At 35.6% G+C, this 21,010-nt stretch overlaps 1 protein-coding gene across 6 annotated transcripts in view; it reads right to left on the bottom strand.

Annotated features, from left to right (window-relative positions):
- The window catches only part of NPAS3 (neuronal PAS domain protein 3), a 723,511-nt gene that overhangs the window by 218,565 nt on the left and 483,936 nt on the right, over positions 1–21,010 (bottom strand). For all 6 annotated transcript variants that reach the window (XM_087723489.1, XM_087723456.1, XM_087723467.1 and 3 more), the window contains one exon: positions 7,707–7,796. In XM_087723489.1, the coding sequence (XP_087579615.1) occupies positions 7,707–7,796 (90 nt within the window). The remainder of the gene's footprint in view (positions 1–7,706; positions 7,797–21,010) is intronic.

The raw sequence follows: 21,010 nt of genomic DNA, 5'->3' as shown, positions 1-21,010 counted from the left end.
TGCAGTGATTTTGCCCCTTTTTATGGATACAGTGGCGCATTTTTCCATGCCAAACTGCATTGAAATATTGGTGCTGAATACTCGGACTGTGTTTGTCAATGATTGGATTTCTATTTCTGACTTTCCATAGAGTTTCAAATCATCCATATATAGTAAAATAATAATAATAATAATAATAATAATAATAATAATAATAATAATTATTATTATTATTATTATTATTATTATTATTATTATTATTATTATGTAATCCTAGTCAAACTTCGATGTCACAAAGGTCCATGTCATTCAACATCTGTATGCACCCAAACAAAAACTTGGAATTCACATCTGGACCCGACAACATACCTCTCCTAAATCCATTCCGAAATCAGAGCAACTAATTTGTATCGATATAGAAAAACTCTCAGTTTCTTACGTTCTGAGCTATCTGTGATGAGAGGTAGGTTTTGGCTCCCATTCCAGCTCCAAATTCAGATTTCCCTTCTGAAATCCTGCCACTTTAAGGAGGGAAATTCTGAGCAACCACCCATCAATAGGGCTACAAGAGTCCAAATATATTTCAGATGACCACCAGGGGGCAGAAAAGAGAGAAAGAAAACCTAACACTTTGCTCTATAAGAACTAAAATGTGTACATATGACACAGAGGTAATATCTGAAAGGATGATTTGATGAAATCTCTTTTGAATAAAATTATTTCCTCTAAGCTTTGTACAACTGTAGAAGAGAACAATCTTAAGGCTTTAATATATGGACTGCAAAATATCTGGGCAACCACTAGATGGAAACAAAGTGAGTCAACTACATCATGCCAAGTCAAAACCAAATATTAAAGCATATATCAGTAAATAAACACATGCATCAACCAAGATATACGATTTATTATCAGCATCATGCACACATGATCAAGCATAAATTAAAGAAAAGAGAATGACTCTTAGAAACTGCCATTATGCAGTTGAGCTTTCCTATGGAGGATTGCCAAAATAGAAGGCTGCTTGCATTTTATAAACAAAACAACACTGGGAGATCTCTAGTCCCGATCTCTAGACCCGAATCAAAAAATGATCAGGACTGAAAGGGATATTAATGTAGATTCAGAATCTTTTTTTAAAAAAGGGTTCTTTAACCTTTGAGGTCACCGGTCAGATGTACAATATAAAGAACACATTGGAGTATTCATATATATTCATATATACATATACATACACACACATACATACATACACACACACACACAGACAGACACACACACACACACACATATATATGATTTCATGAGCTCTTTCAATGGAGCTCATATAAACTAACTAAATATGACTGCAGCGTAAATGGAGATTTTATTGCAATAGCTATTGCGTTGGGATGAAAAATATCCCAGAGCTGCTACTGCTGTTTTGTGTGTCACAATGTGTTCCACCCCCAACCCACCCAAAGTTGCACTAATGGCCTTTGTCAAATTTCTTCCTCTGAGTGTAGAAATTGTTAATATAGCTGTTTGACTTTGGGGCAATATATTTTCCCTGCTGATATCACTCTTATAAGTGTGAAAGAGAAACATTCCAAATGTGGACTAATCTACTTTTGCAATGCGTGCGTTTATGCTTATGTGCCATCCAGCTGCTGTTTCCTCTTAGACCTTGCTGATGGTCATCTCTTGCCTTCAACCTTTCCCAGCATTGTAGACTTCTCAAAAGACTTAGCTGTTCACATAATGTTCCCAAAATATGATAATTTGTTCTTTAAGTGAGATTGGTTTGCAAATTGATTGATTTGTTCTATGATCTATTTATTTATTTATTTACTTTGGCTCTGGCATTGATTTGTCCTAAGATTCATTTATTTGTTTTCTTGGCTCCCCGGGAATTTTCAGGAGTTTTTCCCCCAACACCAACACTCAATGGCATCAATGCTCTTTCCATCCTGCCTCTTCAAAGTCTTTTGCTGAATAGAGTGTCAAAGGAAAAACCATTTCCTGCAGTATTCTGATCTTTGTAAGTATAGACACATTAGGTGATATCTTACCAAGTGCTAATCTGCCATGTATTTTTTTTTACAGTTATTCCTTCATTCTTGATAGTAGATCCTAAAAGGAAGATGCTCTCCACCACTTCTATATCTTTGCTGTTAATTCTAATATTGCTGTATCTGTTCTCATTAGTTTGGTCTCCCTTACACTTAATCACTTTTTTTTTGCTCCTTGAGTTTCATTACTAGAACTTCTAGTTCATTTACATTTTCAGCTTTCAGAAAAGAGTTATCAGCATACTGCAGGTTATTGGTGCTTCTTTTTTTAGATTTAAAAATATACTCATTTTCTTCCAATTTCACGTCCCTCAATATATATTTAAGATATAGATTTAATAAATAAGTAGACAATATACACCATTGTCTTACTCCTTTGTTAACTTGCCACTAGTCTGTTTCACCTTGTTCTGCCTGGCTTGTGTCTTCTTGTCAGGTGTATAGGTTTCACATAAAGAAAATGAGATGTTTTAGGATTTCCATTTCCCTAAGGCCATTCCACAACTTGACAATCAATCAAAACAATGAAAGAGCTTTCTATAATCAAGAAAGCATATAGTAACTTCATTTTAGAATGATTGGCTTTCTCAGTTATCTAGTGTGTGTCGACAATATTGTATCTTGTTCCTCAGCCTTTTCTAAAACCAGCTTGAATATTTAGCAACAGAATCAAAATTAAGAAAAGAACCACTCTGGTGCTACAGTTAAGTTTTGGAGTAGCACTCTGGAAAACTAAGATCAAGCCAGTGGTGGGATTCATTTTTTTTTTACTACTGGTTCTGTAGGCGTGGGTTGGTGGGCATGACAGGGGAAGGTTACTGCAAAATTCCCATTCCCTCCCGATCAGCTGGAACTCGGGAGGCAGAGAATAGATGGGGACAGGGCCAGTCAGAAGTGGTATTTACTGGTTCTTCAAACTACTCAAAATTTATGAAGGTTCTTCAGAACTGGTCAGAACCTGCTGAATACCACTCTGGATCAAGCCTGCACTTATCCATGGAAACTCCCTGGGTGGCTATTTCTTAGCTCAATGTATTTCATAGAGTTATTGTGGGAATTAAATTAAGGGAGAATCCCATATAGGCTGCCTTATAGTTTTGGTGAAAAGCCAGCACATACACTGTACACCCAGACAGAAAGATGTCATTGAAGCATTACTCTCAAAAAATACAAACCCAACACTACTGAACAATTAAATTTCAGAAAAACTGTAAAGTTTATGTAAAGATCTGCAACCTCTGCCAGCTAATAGCAGGAACCCAGCAGTGTTTATTTTATGGCAATTACAGTATTATGAATTCAAAGCAAGTCCATAGCCCTTTAAAGCTTGTTCCTGGCACTTTTATTAAAAACAAGAATTCAGTAACATAACAGGTCGCTACAATGATCTTCACACTTGGAAAATTTTTTGAGCTTGCGCTGGCACAGTAATTTCTGTTGATGTTCGCTTTCTTCTGCAGTAAATAAAAGTTTTAGAATGCTTAATTTAGTGTGGATTATTGCAATCACTGTTAGTGATGAATACTGAAAACATCATAGCTGCTGGAAAGGCTATTAGACTGGCAATCTCTCAACTCAGGGGAAAAGGTAGCATGATACTTGGAATAGTTTATAGACTTGTAACTTAAGCACCCATTTATTCTTTTAAATATGTTCACTGCTTTTTCTTTTCCAAGAATCTTTAAAAATGGAGGTTTATAGACAAATATATGAGTAGTAACATTAGTAACAGTCTAATATAAAATGCAGCTCTCCTAATTTGAAACATACAATGCCTTTGAGATACAAATTACTTGAACATACTGGAGATCAAAGAAACAATACCTTAGAACTAGAACTGTTCCATCTAAGGATGCAAATTTGGCCATCTATAGATAAACTTTGATCCCCCTCCCTGCTGAATGATCAGTATCTTTCTCAACTGCTCTTTTATATGAAGAATTGTTGCTCATTTATGTTTCAAATTATGATTGTGTATGTTTCATATTTCCATGAATGTTTCAATGCTTCAGTCAGCCTAAGTCTCAGGGGGCTATAATACTTTTAAGAGACAAACCTAGCATTCCTTCTCTTCCTTTATTTGCAATCCAAGATGGAGAACAATTCCTCTCCTGACTGACTCCTGTTGCCTAAACCCAGTGATGGGATTCAGCCAGTTTGCACCTATTCGGGAGAACCAGTTGTTAACTTTTTAAGCAGTTTAGAGAACCGGTTGTTGGAAGAAATCTCCTTTTGTTTCTTCCCACTTTACAGGGCTAATCCTGTAAGGAAGGCAGGAAGGAAACATTCTGGTATTCTTTGTAGCTTAATCTTTATTGTCCTGCTTACAGATACTACCTCTCTGGTTAACCCTTATTACATTGTAACAGCTAAGGTGAAGCGCCCAGCGATGTGAGTGATGATGAGTTGGCTACTCCCACCCAGTCATATGACCACCAAGCCCCACCTATCCAGCTGATCATTAGGGCAGAGAACCAGTTGTTAAATTCTTTGAATCCCACCACTGCCACAACCTGTCCCATTGTTGTTTTATCCATTTTGGCACACCATATTGTCAAGACTCTGAAGCCACTTCAACCTGGAAAACATTTTCAAGATGAATAGAAGGGTATTTATGCACCCTTGGTACTGGAGGAAGTGGGAAAGGGGAACTTTTATTTTTAAATAATAATCCAAGAAATAGAAAACTGTCTAGAAAGGTTTTCAGCCCAAAGCATCATCTATATTTGTAACAATTGTTATGGACTGTATGATGAATTCTGAAAAACAGGAAGGATGGCACAAGGTCTCCAGATTCTTTCAGAAAAAAACAGGGAAGATGAAGTAGAGGACAGCTTTCTTGGGAGTCTGGACGAAACAGTGAGAAGCAATCTCACCAGTTTGCCTCCAATAGATAGCTATTTTATGATCTGATGCTAGATAACTATTTTGTGATTGGACACATACAGATAGGAAACCATCTTGTCAAAATACCCAGAATGTCAAAGATGTGTAAAAGATGCATACACAATTCTGCAGGTCATTCCAAAGAAAACGATAATGAACCTACCACCAATGCTCAAGCTTCAAAGAGCAAGACACGAATGATAGGAATACAGTATGGAGAAAACCTTTCATGAACAGAAATACAGCTCCCAAATCTTACCTAGCTAATTCTGCTGGTCTTTTTGCAAAGAGGAACAAGAAACAAGAAACTTTGATACATTGTATAGAGATTGAATAATGTCCCTCTTCAACTCCTGTGCCAATCTCTATTTTGGCAGGCTCTGCACTCCCTTTCTCAAACACGGAGAGAGCAGTGCAGCTCTTCCCCAGGGCATCAAAATGGCTATGCATCTGCCCACTGCATCAAAGTGTTCTCAGTGGGATCAAAGCTGCTCTGAATGGATTTGCAGTGCAACAACGGCGAAAATAATCACACCAGGGATCTTGGAGAAATATTTCCTTACATTTTTAAAAAGCAGCCAACTTATCCTGAACTCACTATGATGCCCTCTTTCTTTTCCAACCAAAGGCTGTCCCCTTGAAGCAGAATATTTGACCCCCAGGAGGCAGATTTTACTTATTTTATTGGCAATTACACCGTCTTATTTTTAATCATACGTTTTTCAGAAAAGCACTGACTAAAAAAGAGAAAGGTGTTCCCCATTGTTTGGCCAGATGCTACAGTCAACCCACTATTGTAAGCAGAAAAGCAATAACCTGCCCCAGAGTCTAGGTTTTTGGTTTATGGGAGCTGAAATTGTAGGCAGCTGGAGGGCCCAAATCTGTGGAAAGCTGGGTCTGCCTGTAGTTTAAAAAAGTTTGAGTAACGGTGCTGCTGCTCACTACAGGAGTATGCTTTTAGCAAGGAGGAGACAGACAGGGTTAAAGCCAACTTTTTTTTCTTGAACAGATGATATTTCAGATGGTGACACTATTCCAGATGCATCAATTTCTTTGAAAATCGAATCCATATATGTGCATATGCTGTGCTGGCAGGAGGACTGCCTAAAATGGCCCCAGCCCAAGAGCTAATATTCTTTTGGCCAGAATAATGCAATTATTATTTTCCTAGCTATCAGTCTAAGCATACAGAGCCATCTGTTATGCAAAGCAAACATACACATCTCAATTACAGAAAATGCAGTTGCCTTGACAGAATTTGGATTACACCACTAACCAGGGCTGTAAAATTTGTTTTCAGATAGTGTATAATGGATGCCTTTCAGGAGTTTCCTAATTAGTATTTACCTGTTTAAACTGATTAACCATCCTTCTTTTTGCCGCTTTATTAAACTTTTTTGGACACCGCATAAAACAGATTAATATGTAATATGATGAACCCAAGACAACAATAAACATTAATGTATTTTGTGTGTGTGTTTTTTTAAAAACCTCCATTAATAAATGGAATTTATAATATGTGATTTACCAGTCACAAATTATGAAACATTTGAAACTGATACCCAAACCAATTAAAGCAGGAATTACATCCTATTACCAAACTAAGATCAGGTGAGATATAAAAATATCATATTGAATTTTTTTCTTAATTCTCTTCCCATTTTCTCTCTCTCTCTCTCTCTCTCTCTCACACACACACACACTTACTTAATGTAAACAAATATAACCAATGAACATTTCATAAATAATACTCTGCATTGGTATTTCATTATTTTAAATCCTGGGTATTTTTCTTTTACACAAGTTATTGTAATTATTGCTGTTATTAGGTTTTTATCTTGGCTTTCCTCCAGATATTCATACTTGCATAGCCAGCACTGCTTTATTCACTTATTCATATAATTCTTAATTGATTACTTTAGTTAAACATTTTCAATTAATTTAGGACAATCAATTAAATCATGTTATGAAAAGTTGCAATCCAAGGACTATCTTAATAATCACAGCAATGCAAGCAAAACTTCCCATACAGCTTTCCATTCTAAGCAAAAAAGATGTAATGTTATCATAGTTGAGTTCTTCAAATGTAATTCAATTATAGGCCCAGTAACCTATTTTGTAATCATCATGGAAAAAAAGCCTCCAAGGCTTCCCAAATTTTTCATGATAAATTCGATTCCATGGTTACTGACAGCTCAGTTAACTGTAATAAATAAAAAATAATTCTTCCTCTTCATACAGTCTTAGACCTTAAAATGAAACGATACAAAAGAACAATTACATTTCACTGTCTCATAAAAAAACCTTCTCTACCCATTTACTATGCATGTGCAAAAAGAGCAGACTGTGTCCTTCTTGAAATCCTCCCTGTAAGTCTTTTTAATGGTTTCTTTCAGCATTTTCTGACTCCAAGAGACTCCCTGCCATTGTGTCAGCTCCCAGGATAACGTCGAGTTCTCCATAAACATCCAGTAATAGGGCACAAGGGAAGTACTATGTCTGTGTCCCTTTTCTAACAGCTATGGAGTTTAAAGTTCAAAACAGCTGAGAAAAGAAACTTCATTTGTTCTCAATAAATTAGTAATGATTTTTTATGGGAGAAAGGGGTTTTTCAAGCTCCTACTTTTTCTTTTTCCACTAGAACATTCTTTATCAACTTACACCTTCTAGGAGGTGTAAAACCAAGCCATTAAATTATAAATTCAACCTGATGTGAAAAGTTCCAGAAGGTCTTACCATTTTAAAAATAGCGAGCCTTAAAATGGAAGGTGTATCATTAAATGTTCTACTTACCTGGGAGAGGCCAAGATAAATGGAGACGGTTTCCGAAATGTACAAAAACTTTCCCTCTTGGTTTAGTGCAAATACAAATCCATCCAGTGACTGCAAAAGAAAAAAAAAGAGTTGAAAAAGTGAGACATTACATACAGTGAAATATATACAAACAGATGAAACGTAACTGTCATAAACAATGGATTTTCCTCACAGGCATTAACACATTAAAATGCATAAAACATTATTTGTGCTTAGAAGAGAAATGACAAGATGTTCCTTTCAGAAAAATAGAGAAGAGGGAAATGATTGTGAATAGTAGTAATTTGAAAATTAACAAGGAATTATGATCCTGTCTTTATTCACAAGCATGGCCAGGCATTTATTGTTTTATTTAAACACCAACCCAAACTAATCAACACATTTCTGTCAGATAGGTTCACATTTGGAAAACACAAAAGATACTGAAAATGTAATCTTTTCAGTATAAATGTGTAGATTTAAATTGTACTCTGACAGGTAGTTGGGCTTTAGATATAGTTGCAAGAATGATTTATGACAGAACATTGATGTTGGTATATAAACATTTATGAAAGCCATGTGAAACTTAATCAAATAATAAGCCATCTTATTCCAAACTGACACAATACTACTGTGTATAAGACATTGTTTGTTGACTGGAATAAATATTCATCCTATGGTTGCAAATATACAAATTTAGACTGTGTCTTATGGGGAAGTGAATGCTTTAAGACGGCTATGCTGAATTTCAGCTGTGTACCACACAACTACATTTCTCCTCTTCTATCTATTGCCCTTACAGGCTCTATGGCTACTTTTAAGCTCCTGATACCTGGAAAAGTGAGTGAGGGGGGGGGGACAACCAGTGGCGGGTTGCTGCCTGGTCGGAACAGTTTGGGTTAACCAGTATGAGATTCATGCCACAGTAGACATTGTGAGAATTATGGAGCCCTGGTAACTTCAGTTCTTGGGATTTGGCAATCAGGATTCTGAATGAACTGCCATTGTCAGCTCAAGTAAACCAGGCAAGAAACATGATAGAATGAACTTATTCTACTTTATTAAGTCTACATTAACAGAGCCTTGCAAGTCTGAAAGTACAAACTTCCCATTGCCATTTTTAATTGTTTGATCCATTAGGGCAGGTTCTCCCTAAATTTCTCTGACAGTTAAGGCAACCCTGCCTCTTTTATCTGATTATTTCCTAGGCAGCATCCCCCCCACTTTCTCCAAGGTCATCCACACATTCCATTACGTTGTTAAACCAGTATAGTATAGTATAGCCTTTATTTACAAAATAAATACAATGAAATTGGTTGTATAGGGAAGTGTTCATAACTGAATCATACCAAAAGTGCTACTGGCTTAAAATTTTAAGATAACGGGAACAGATAAGAGTGTCAAAATAAAATTTAAAATGACTCTTAGGTTACAATTGGGAATTAATGGTAGACTGTTAATATTTCTTTTTAATTAACCTTTCCACAACTCTTTCCACAACTCTTCCACATTCCAGTATACATACACGAACCACCTAAAAACACAAGCTAATTCATTTATTTAAACATAAAGGAATTCTTAAATTCAGTAGAGGGAATATGAAAAGAGCTTTAGTTGTTCATGGAGAATGAGTCAGTTATGAGAATACAAGCACTAAAGTTAACATACTTAAGAAGGATCTTCAATTTATATTTATGAATTAATAAAAATGTAAATCTGCATAGATTTCAGTCAAACACAAGAATTTATACAAGCAAGTAGTTTATCTAGAAATTATCATAATTTATTTTCAGATGATTAGCACAAAAACCTTGAACAGTGACATCAATTACTTGGGAGCAATTTGAAGTGACAAACTTTAAAGTCATCCAAACAAGAACATATTCAGGCATTTTTATGTTTAAGAAGCAATACATCAACTATCTTTGGATAACATAGCACTTGTGTCACCAAGGCACTTTGGGGTTGAAAGAGTACCTGGTGATATCAATGTCCCCTTCGGGGGAAAAGGGCGGCATATAAATTTAATAAATTGAATTGAATTGAATGTTGCCCATGGAACACCTGGTGGGGGAGCTCCTTTTATTTTCCTGGCAGGAGCTGGAATGAAAGATGGGAGTTAAACCCTGCCCCGCAGCAGCACTGGGGACTTGAACATGGGCTTGCTGCTTGTCAACCCAGCATTCTAACCATATGAGTCGCCAGGCTCCACTTGATCTTTGGATCAAACATCTTAAAGAAAGAAAGAATCCAAAAGAAATGTGGCCTGTCAAGGACCTTAAGAATATTTTGATCTTTTTCACATTTTAAATGGGAGCTGCCCAAGGTTGTTATGGAGTCGGACATCTTCTAAATCAAATAAATAAGTGGCAGGAGAAATCACTAGTTTTCAAAAGCCCAATGCAGAATGTCCCAAAGGTGCTTTATCAGGAGGCAATTGGACTTTCTTCTTTTTTTCCTTTTTTCTTTAAAGAAATTTTGCTTCTCATTTTGCTCAGAGCTGAAGAAGCTTCTTGGATGAGAAGCGAAATATGTTCAAAGAAAAAAAAAAACCAAGGAAGTCCAGTTGCCTTCTGAAAAAAGCACCTTGGGACAACAAAGACCTGCATGACTGAGAATCTCTACAGATGTAGAATAAATGTTGGGAAAATTATTTCCCAATGAATATACTGAAACAGCTCTAACTTTGAGCAACAATGATTATTCAAATGGATTTTTTGAAAAGTAGATTAATTAATTTTGATCCAATGAACATGAATTTGGGCAAACTCTAGAAGACAGGGGAGGACAGGGGAGCCTAGTGTGATATGGTCCATCATGTCGCAAAGAGTTGGATGTGATTTAGTGACTGAACAATAACAAAAGCTTAATTTAGAAGCACTGCATCTCTATCTTTATCGATGATATGATGTATTGATTGATGTCCTTCTGAAAGAAAATATATACATGTATATGCATAACTATCAACTGCCAATGTCCAATACTGATAACATTCCTCTTCATTCCCTGAAGAGCCGAGGTGGCGCAGTGGTTAAATGCAGCACTGCAGGCTACTTCAGCTGTCTGCAGTTCAGCAGTTCAGCGGTTCAAATCTCACCGGCTCAAGGTTGACTCAGCCTTCCATCCTTCCGAGGTGGGTAAAATGAGGACCCGGATTGTTGGGGGCGATATGCTGACTCTGTAAACCGCTTAGAGAGGGCTGAAAGCCCTATGAAGCGGTATATAAGTCTAACTGCTATTGCTAACTGCTATAATCCTTGGATGTCTAACTAAATAGACCCTTCGCATTGCTATGTCAGTGAATTGTCTTAAATAGTGGCAAGGAATATACCAAACCAAATAAAGGCAGAGCCAGAACTAAAAGGCAGAACAAGAGAAAGTATTGGTGCCTCAAAAGGTTGCTGAGCTACATGAATACTTGCATGAGTAACTGTGTTTCAATGCTCTGCATGCTTCAGTTATAGCTTCCTCAGGGGCAAAAACATAGCCAGTTAGAGTAATTCAATAAGGCATTAAGCCCTGGGCATGGAAATGTCTGATGCAAGGTTTTCTTCATCACTCAGTAGAGAAACCAATTGGTATTTATGCGGCACCGAAACTCTGTCAATAAACAACAGACTAGATTTTTTAAAAAGCAATTTGTTGTATAATCATTTCACCTTTAACGGCAGCAGGAAGTGTGACTATTGCTATGGATTTGCATACTGTCCTGTTATTATGAACCAATCTCATCAAGATGTAAATTATAGTTTAGCCGTCTCCAACATTAAACAATACTTTTCCTTCAAATATGCAGAACTCTTCTCTCTTGAACTGATTTCTAAAAGTTGACAATGTAAAAAAGAAACATATTTTGTAGAAATGTGATCATCCCTGATTTTAAAAAGAGTAGGTAGAAATGCTGGTTGGTTTAATGACCCTTTTCTCCTACTGGCAATATACAAAACATAACTAAAATTCTCCAGCATTGCCTTGTTTTGATTTTGGGGGAGGAGGGACTTATTATGTATTATGCTATTTCAATCACCACAGGCCACTTTTTTTCAAACTGCCCCACTGTTTTCAACAGGCACCAATTAAGATTCTGGGGTCAAAGAGTTAATTACATCTTCTTACCCACTATGTCGAATTTTCTGATTATTAAACAAGGTTGGATTAAGATGAAAAAGTACCGACAAAAATGTTAATACATGCCCCTCCTTGAGAAGATTTATCATAATGCCATGCCGAAATCTACATTTTTCTCCCCCCCAAAGTAGTTTGAGACAAAATCTTAGAGGAAACACTAAAATAAACACTTTAAAGGCATCCAAGTATCTGATTAATGAAGATAGTTTTCTTGGTCCTGAAAACAGCTCTAATCAAGGCAGAAAGTAACAGTGGGATTTTCTCCTTGTCAGATCTTAGTAAATTTATTTGGTCAATAGGAGGCAAATTATTTTCCGACCTAACAAGGAGCTGTGGTGTATTTAAATAATGTTGTTGATAAATTTTAATTCCTGTGAATGTAAATCAGAACAATATGTAGGGCAGATATATAAAGCCCTATTGTGCTTTCATTTATTTCATTTTTTTTCAATGCCATTTTTGCCCTTTTATGTCACCTTCACTATTTTTGAAAATTACATAGCACGAAATCAACCCCCCCAATTATATTGCTCACAACTCTACTTGATATTTCTTATCTATAGCATTAAAAACGAACTCTCTCAATCTACAAAACTGCATAGTAATTTATCCTGTTCTAGAAATGCTGAAAAACAGAGTTCTCCTAAAATAACTGGACTTTACTCCTTTTCCCATTTCTTCCCTGCTCTTCCCACCAAATCATAATTTTTTGACTCCCATCTTGCCAGAATTAGATAGGATATAATTCATTATATTCCATGACTTTCTTTGATAGATTTATTTTGATTAAGAGTACTTCATTATCTGTGAATGTGCGTGTTTACATATGCGTATGAGAAGCACATACAAGCAGGTGCAGAAGGTATATATATAATCAGAAGTACAGTAAGAAATTCTGCCTCTCTTGACTGCTTTATATTGAAAATCTGGTCTCTTTTAGAGAAAGAAACTGAAGAAATTCTGGATCTTGGCATCTGTGCATAATCTTTGTTATTCTACCCTTTAAGCAAATGATCAACACTATTCAAGTAATTTTCAATTTGTAACCACAATTGAGCCCAAAATTTGGTTACTATGTGAAACATTTGTTAAGTGAGTTTTGTCCCATTTTACAACTTTTCTTGGCACAGTTGTTAAGTGAATCACTGCAGTTGATAAATTAGTAACACGGTTGTTAAGTGAATCTGATTTTGCCATTGATTTTGCTTGTCAAAAGCTGATCACATTGACTCCTGGACACTGCAACCGTTATAAATATGAGTCAGTTGCCAAGCATCTGAAATTTTGATCATGCAATCATGGGGGTGCTGAATGGTTGTAAGTATGAAAAATGGTCATAAGTCACTTTTTTCAGTGACGTAACTTTGAACAGTCACTAAATAAACATTGTAAGTCGAGGACTACCTATACATACGAAAAGCATCAACTATTTTCATTCAACCCCAGCAGTGGGTATTCAAATACACTGTAATGTACAAAAATCTCAGTATGGCATTGTTTTTATCACAGTTTGAAAAATCAGTGTGCTAGGGATTTTTATTTTATTTTATGTTTTATTTTTTTTGATACAGTATATATAAATATTATTAATGGCCTCAACCTTATGTTTTGGAAACAAAGGGAAATGTATACTATTCCAATGTGCAGTTTTTCCCTCATCCTAGTAGGAAACTAAGTGATTTTTTATACATACATACATACATACATACATACATACATACATACATACATACATACATACATACATACATACATACACTGCCCAGAGTCCAGTGGGACTGAAGAGGATTTTATATGTTAATAAAGGGGAGAAGGGTACTTCAAAACATTATTATATTACCCTTCCAAGGATATCTTTGAACACAACAATGTTGTCCCTAAACGTTTCAATGCTTGGATTATAAACCATATTACCCTTTCCATCCCTTCCAATCCTGTTACTCTGACCTAAACTCCAGTTAGAATGAGGAATTACCAGTAAGCTATGCTATTTTAATGATATATTATTTTAAACTAAGCCTTCACCATCTGTTCTTCTCTCTAACTATGAATGCAAAAAGAACATATTTCACAATTACTTCAGTTAAAAGAAAGATATACATAGTTTAAATGAATGTATGTGTTGTTGCCCAATGCAGCAGGCATCTGTAATGTTTTCTTTATAATTTAGACTATGATCAACAAGAAAACTGCTCACCCTTGATTAACAGACTTAGTGATATACTAAACTTTCCTCCTTGGCAAACAGATAATTTTAATTAGAACTTTCTACTGTTAAGATATAATTATATTATAACTGGAATTAAGCATTACTTTGAACACAGGGTTGTCACCAATTAGATATGTAGCATCTGATAGCAGCTAAAGTAATAATTGGAGTACTATTTTTATTTATCATGCTTCTGTAAATGTAGTACAGGATAAAAACAGCAATTAATATGTAATATACTATAAACAATTATATAAATAATATAATAATCATAAGGTAAAGAGCTTTGAGATTAAAAGCCCGGTGACATATAATAACATTAATATCTGTACATTTATTTATTTCTAATTTTAATTGTTAATAGCTTTGCAGAGGCTCCAGGGAAAAAGATTTTTTTTAAGTTTAAGTATTCTGCCTCTAAACATAATTATGATGAGTCAATTTCAAAAAACTGGAAACTGGTTTGGGGGGAAATCACTCTAATCTATAGAGAATATTCTAATTTGTAGGGAACCTAATTGGCCCTACCTCTCCTTCAGACTTAGAAACTGGACACAATTTGTTGGCAAGCAGTGGAAGGAATTGAAATAAAATGTGGTTGGAATTAAATAAGAAAAGTTCAGAATAGTTTGAATAACAGTGTTTTTACTGATAGCAAAGACAAGGCCATACTGGGCAGGACATATTAAAAATGTTGTCTTCATGTTGCTTGATGAAAGTTTTGTTTGAGTGTATTTTTAATGTGATAGGCCCTTTATCCATTATCTTTGTGCTCATGGGGATGAAAAAGTAGTTTAAATTGTTTTCATAAAAACAAATAAATAAAACAAAGCAGAATGTTAGCTTTGCAAAGAACCATTATCTATGAAGGACACATCACTATAAAATGCAAATCAAGCTGCTTGATAATTCCTTTTAAATGATATCCAACTGAACTAGAAAGACCTCTAAAACTTTTTCTCTTTCAATAAACAATTATATTATAACTGCATCTAGGTGAGAATTGGTTTTGACCATTCAGGGTAGGTACTAATGCTTTATAATTGTTAAATTATAAATTGTTAGCAAAATACACTTTCTCCATTCACAGAATTCAGTGCCCTTTAATTACTTCTCATTTATAACTTTCTTATATCATTTTGGTAGTAATTCAAAGAAATTAAATTGTGTGTGTGCAGGCCATCTTTCGGGGAGGGGGGTCTCAAGAAAATCAAGATCATAGCCATAAGAGTGTGACTGAATCCCGGCCCTTTTTTTCACATGTATGAAAATGAGGTGGTGCTTTGACCATGTAACTGAAATCAACTTGACTTTTTTGATCTTCTCAGTTGACCCACCTCTGTGTGTGCATCTGTGTGCATTTCCAACAGTGAAGAAATCAAAAGTAGCAAGATTGGAATAAAATAATGCAGAGTGCCTAAAGCATATTAATAACATTACAAAATTATAACAGGAAATATATTTGAATAACACCTGTAAGCGCAACAGTATATTGAATAGAGTACAATATTACAATGAGAAATCACAATTTGTGGTATAAAGGCAAGCCAGTATTACATGCAAAAAAATGTTGCTTTAAAATTTGGACTTCAGCTCTTTCCTTTCAAAATAAAAGGTTTTCGAATAACAAAATCCTACTGAAATAAGCAACACTTTCTGAACTTGTTGGTGACCATCAGCAGGGCACTATATTTATTATGTTCTTGATCTTTCAACTATTTTTCATACCAATGTTCATGGACTGGGTAGTGGTTTGTAAGTGGAAAGCATACTTTTGCAGCAGTTCCACTTCCATCTTCAGAGATGGGAGTCCAGAAATAGATCTAGGCCTGGAGACTGTGGAAGTCTTGATTAAGAAAAAGAAGCTTCAACTGAATGCTAGTAAGACTGAATGCCTGTGGGTTTTAGGGTCCCCAGATCCATAATTTCTATATCTGAATGGGATAGGTACTCCCCCCTGCAAAACTGGCACACAATTTGGGTTTTCTTGTACTTATGGCTGCTGTTTGAGAATTAGGTGGGAATAATGGCCAGAACAGCTTTACACAAATCCATCTTGTGTGCCAATTTTGCCCATTCTTGAATCAGGAGATTCTACTCAAAGGTCATTAATGCTTTAGTCACCCCTTGGTTAAACTACAGTACTACAAGGCATTCTACATAGGACTGTTTTAAAGAGCACAGCAAGAGCACATAGACTATGTACCACTTCATAGTACTTTACAGCCCTCTCTAAGCTGTATGTCAGCATATTGCCCCTAACAATGTGGGTTCTCATTTTACTGATCTCAAAAGAATAAAAGGCCGAGTCAACCTTGAGCAGCTCAGGACCAAACTCCTGCCTGTAGGCAGAGTCAGCCTGCAATACTGCATTTTAACCACTGTCCCACCCCATACATTCAGAAACTGCAGAAATATAGCAGGTGTAATTAGGGATGCAGTATAATAAGCCCACATAACAATAGGGCTTTATGAGTTGCAGCGACTGCTAATAAGGTTCAATTCAAGCAACTGAATTCAATGCATTACTTATCTCCTATGAAGACCTGAATAGGACAGGACTGAGTTACCTGTGGAGTTGGTTGATTCCACTCATCCAATTAAATTCAGCAAAATGGAGATGCTTTAGGTCTTTCTGTGAAACAGGAAAGGGACCCAGTAAAAAGGCCTTGCCTGAGGAGTGCCTGCCTTATTGAATAACATATCTCATATGACACCCAACCATGATAGCTCTCTGAAAGACCTTAAAAGATATGGCCCTTCACTCAGGTGCTGAGGCCAAAATGTTAATGAAGCCTGATATATATTGTGATGAATCATGAGAAGTTTATTAGAAGCCTCATTTGCATTATGTTATTGTTTATTATACTGTGCTATTTTGTGTTGTATGTGTTGTTAGCTACCCAGTCATTATATTATGATGAGCAGCAATGCAATTTCTATAAGCTACCTACTGACTTAAAAATATACAGCACTTTTTGACAGTGTTCTGTTAATTAACCCTCCCTTCCTGTTAATTATGCCACCGTACACAGATCTAAATTGTTTAATATATTCTCACTTCTGTAATAGAATCCAAGAAGATGCTGATTTGCAGGCAAAATCTATAGCAAGGATAAAACTGCTATTTGATAGTTGTCTGATGTTTCATGCAAAGCTAGCACAGTGAAGTCAACTAGAGAGATCAGTTTTAATTTATATGCTAGGTCTTACTAGGATTAAGGTTTTAGTAGTCTGATGACTGGCTATAGTTTGAAACTCTTGGATGGCTTTAAATTCCAGAAAGTAGCAGGTATCTAAGTGAAAAGCTTTCACTAAGTTGATATGCTGTAACAGGATAAATTGCTACTGAATTGTATTATTTCCAGAGACTTTATTCACATTTGATAATGCCCTTTGATAAATGCCCCTTGATAAATACAGTCACATTACTTATCTTCTTTTCAACAATTTCAAAATACAGTTACCACTTTTCTATGTAAGGCATATAATAATGTAGGTATTCCTTCTTTAAAGATGAGCTGTGTTTTATCCACACGGCAATATTAGAATCTTGTTTGTATCTTTATTCTAATGCTCCAACGTGGATGGAAACATGAATACAAACTTCCAAGATTTTTAAAAGGGAGAAATTAAAACTACTTTTTTAAAAAAAGGTGTATATTGATTTAAAAAAAAGATCTATAAGGTAATGTGGAGCGAGATTTTGCGAGGGAGGAATAAATGGCTGCCATATGCAATTAAAATTTCCTGTTGTGGGAGTTAGATATTAAAGCACTGACCTTTCAAAGGATGCCTGTTCATGCTGAACATGTATGATTGAAGTAGTTTCTATAGTTTTAGTACCAGAGAGATCACACAAAAGATCACAAGATACTCAGCGCAAAAAGGAATATAAATACTCAGAACTAAAACTATCATGCAATGGACATTTTTCTCAGGGCTTAAGAGCAGAAACACCCAAAGCTGATTTTTGTGTTTGTGTAAGGGCGGGGAGATTGGATTTACACAGCACATAGTGTACGTCTATGGACCTTTTACAAAAGAAAACCACATAGAACATTGATAAACTGAGTGGAATAGCTTGTAAATGTTGAACTGAGAATACCATAATACACTTTCTTTTCCCCTCTCTATTTCTTTCCCCTTTTCCCCTCTCTATATTTTACTCCTAAAAGATCTTCATTAAATTACCTGTGCTTCAGATCTATAATTTAGAAGAGAATTTAGATCAGAAGCATAGGTAAATTAATAATTTAGACTGCAGACTTACTTTATTCTTTCTTCCTCACCCCATTTGGCAACTTCCACTTGGTGCCTTCTCAAACTGGGGATTCGCAGAGGTGCTAGAGAACATTCCAGATAAACAAGCATGTTTTGTAAGTTGTTTTTTTTTAAAAATTCAGTATTGAGCGTGCATTGCTGTTTACGGTGGGAGTATATCCCACAAAGCAGAAATGTCTGTTCATACTAAAATTAATTAGAAGATTAAGTCTGAATGTTTTCAGAACAGTGGCTTGGTTTACCTTTACAGGGTACTGTTGGATAAACCTCCCATCACTGTCTCACAGTGGAATATAAAACCAGGTAAGAAGACAATATGTAACACACTTGTCAATGGGACACCTAATCCTACTTTAGCCTGCAGGAGGATGTTACTTCTCTCCCACATATCTCAAACATAATGGCTATTTTATGCCTATGTAAGTTAATATGGATTCCACTAACTTCCAATATCCTTGCTTAAATACAAGCACACCAGCTTCCTGCCCTAAACTGTTTTTTCCTTTTTAAATATAAAGTGGTAAATTACAGTGAATTTGTTTTTAGAAATTTAGAAATTATTTCTAAACACCCATGTTGAGGACTAGGCCATACATTTACTTCAGAAACGAACAGTGGTTCACAATTTGTAACTATTATTCATATTACTATGGAATCACATTGTATTTTATAATTGAGCATAACAATGTTTTTCAAAAACATTTAAAATGTTTTTTTAGCCTTATCTCATGTTCAATTTACATTTCATTTATTTTTTTTAAAAAAAGGAATCAGTGAATGAAAGCCAGAAAAATATATGCCCAGCTCAATTAAGGAAGCAAAGGAAAAATAATTTAATTTATTTAATTTAGATACTACCCAGTGAGTCTAGTGGCTAATAATATATCAGCAATAAGATATGATATGAACAAGAAAAAAATAAAATAAACTAAGAACAAGAAAAAGTACATAACCAGGATGGTAGTCTGGCCAATAATATACACACACACACAAAATCTCATCTAGGGCACCATCTACCCTAGTGTAAGGCCTGGGAGAACAGCCAGTTCTTTAAGGTCTTCTGGATGCATCAAGGTTGGAGTCACATGGATTTCAAGAGGAACTTCATTCTAGAGGTCAGGTGCTGTGAGAGGGAAGATGAACTTCTTGAGTCATGAAAGATGACATTGTAACTGATAGAACTGAATGTACCAAACCTGTCAGCATATACCAGCCGGAGAGCCACAAGATAGATGGCCCCTCAAATAAGCAGTGCATAAGTGATGCAGGGTTTTATAGATCATAACCAGCATTTGTTCCCTAGGGACAACTTGTTTAGGTCAGTACTTTCTAAATTGCTTTCTAGATGTATTAGTCTATAATGCTTGTAGTCCATGATCTCACAAGATTGCTTATTTATTTGTTATATTTTTATTTAAAACATTTCTATAGCTCTCTATCTGAAAACACAATTCTCTATGACTCACAACAACAAAAACAAAAACAACATCCAAACTAAAACATCACCTGGGTAAAAAAAAAGAAAAACCAGACTTGAAATTGGAAGCCTTAAAGAGTGCTGGCGCAAATATCTAAAAGATGAAGGATTGCCTAAAAAGGGAACAAACCAGGCGTGAAATTCAGCAGATTCTGACAGGTTCTGGAGAACCGGTAGCAGAAATTTTTAGTAGTTTGGAGAACCAGCAAATACCACTTCTTGCTGGCCCCAGAGTGGGTAGGAATTGAAAATTTGCAATATCCTTCCCCCAGAAGTGGGGAGGGAATGGGGATTTTGCAGTATCCTTCTCCTGCAATGCCCACAGAACCGGTAGTAAAAAAAATTGAATTTCATCATTGGAGCAATGTATTGTTCTTTCCTGACAACCACTCCTTCTGTTCCTTTGCGTATGACATCTGAATCAATTGTGAGGCTAAATCCAGATATTATCCATTATATTTGTGTCCTCTCCATGGTACCATATCATAAACCAAATGTTAACCCACAGCTTCGAATTGGGATGAGGATATTCTTGGTCCAAGACTGGGATCCACTCAAATTTTAACTATTTCCATTATACTGGAGATTACTGCAATCTCCAGTAGATTTTTTTTATGTACCTCAAATTACAAACCTCACAAAGAATCTGATTTTCCAGGAAAGAAAATGTCTTTGTTCAGCGTGTAAATTGAAAAAAAAGAATACATATTAACTGATGGGTATAATATTTATAAAACAAGGGATGCTTCAAAACATTAATTATACACCATGCACAAACACGGGACTGCGGTGATTTTACATATGTAATACCCCAGCAAAAATTATTCTTCCAAGTATTATAATCTTAAATAGCATTTACTATATTGCAAAACACAGCAGGTGGCAAAATGATTCTGCATTGTGGACAAACACATATGTTTGTTGAGCCAAACATTTAGAATAGATAAACCTATTTTCCAGACCTAGGTTTAATGGAGTAGAAATGAATGGAAAGTCAACTAAATCATTGTGCATATGCTGGAAGGAAACATGCTGCGTCAAGTGAACTTGGTAATATCAAATGCTGTGCTTAAAACAACATAAAAGCAGAGCATAAGTCTTGCCACAATGAATGGTTTTCCTCCACTTCCTTCCATTTACTGCTTTCAAGGATATGACAGTACCAGACTGAACATCATAGAGGTGAAACACAAAGGAAAAAAGCAA

The sequence above is a fragment of the Thamnophis sirtalis genome, unplaced genomic scaffold (assembly GCF_051295495.1).
Source record: "Thamnophis sirtalis isolate CommonGarterSnake01/CBP01778 unplaced genomic scaffold, rThaSir2_p1.2 scaffold_1, whole genome shotgun sequence".
Taxonomy (NCBI): Eukaryota; Metazoa; Chordata; class Lepidosauria; order Squamata; family Natricidae; genus Thamnophis; species Thamnophis sirtalis.
The sequence above is the reverse complement of the archived record's forward strand: the minus strand, read 5'-3'. Positions and strand labels throughout refer to the sequence as shown.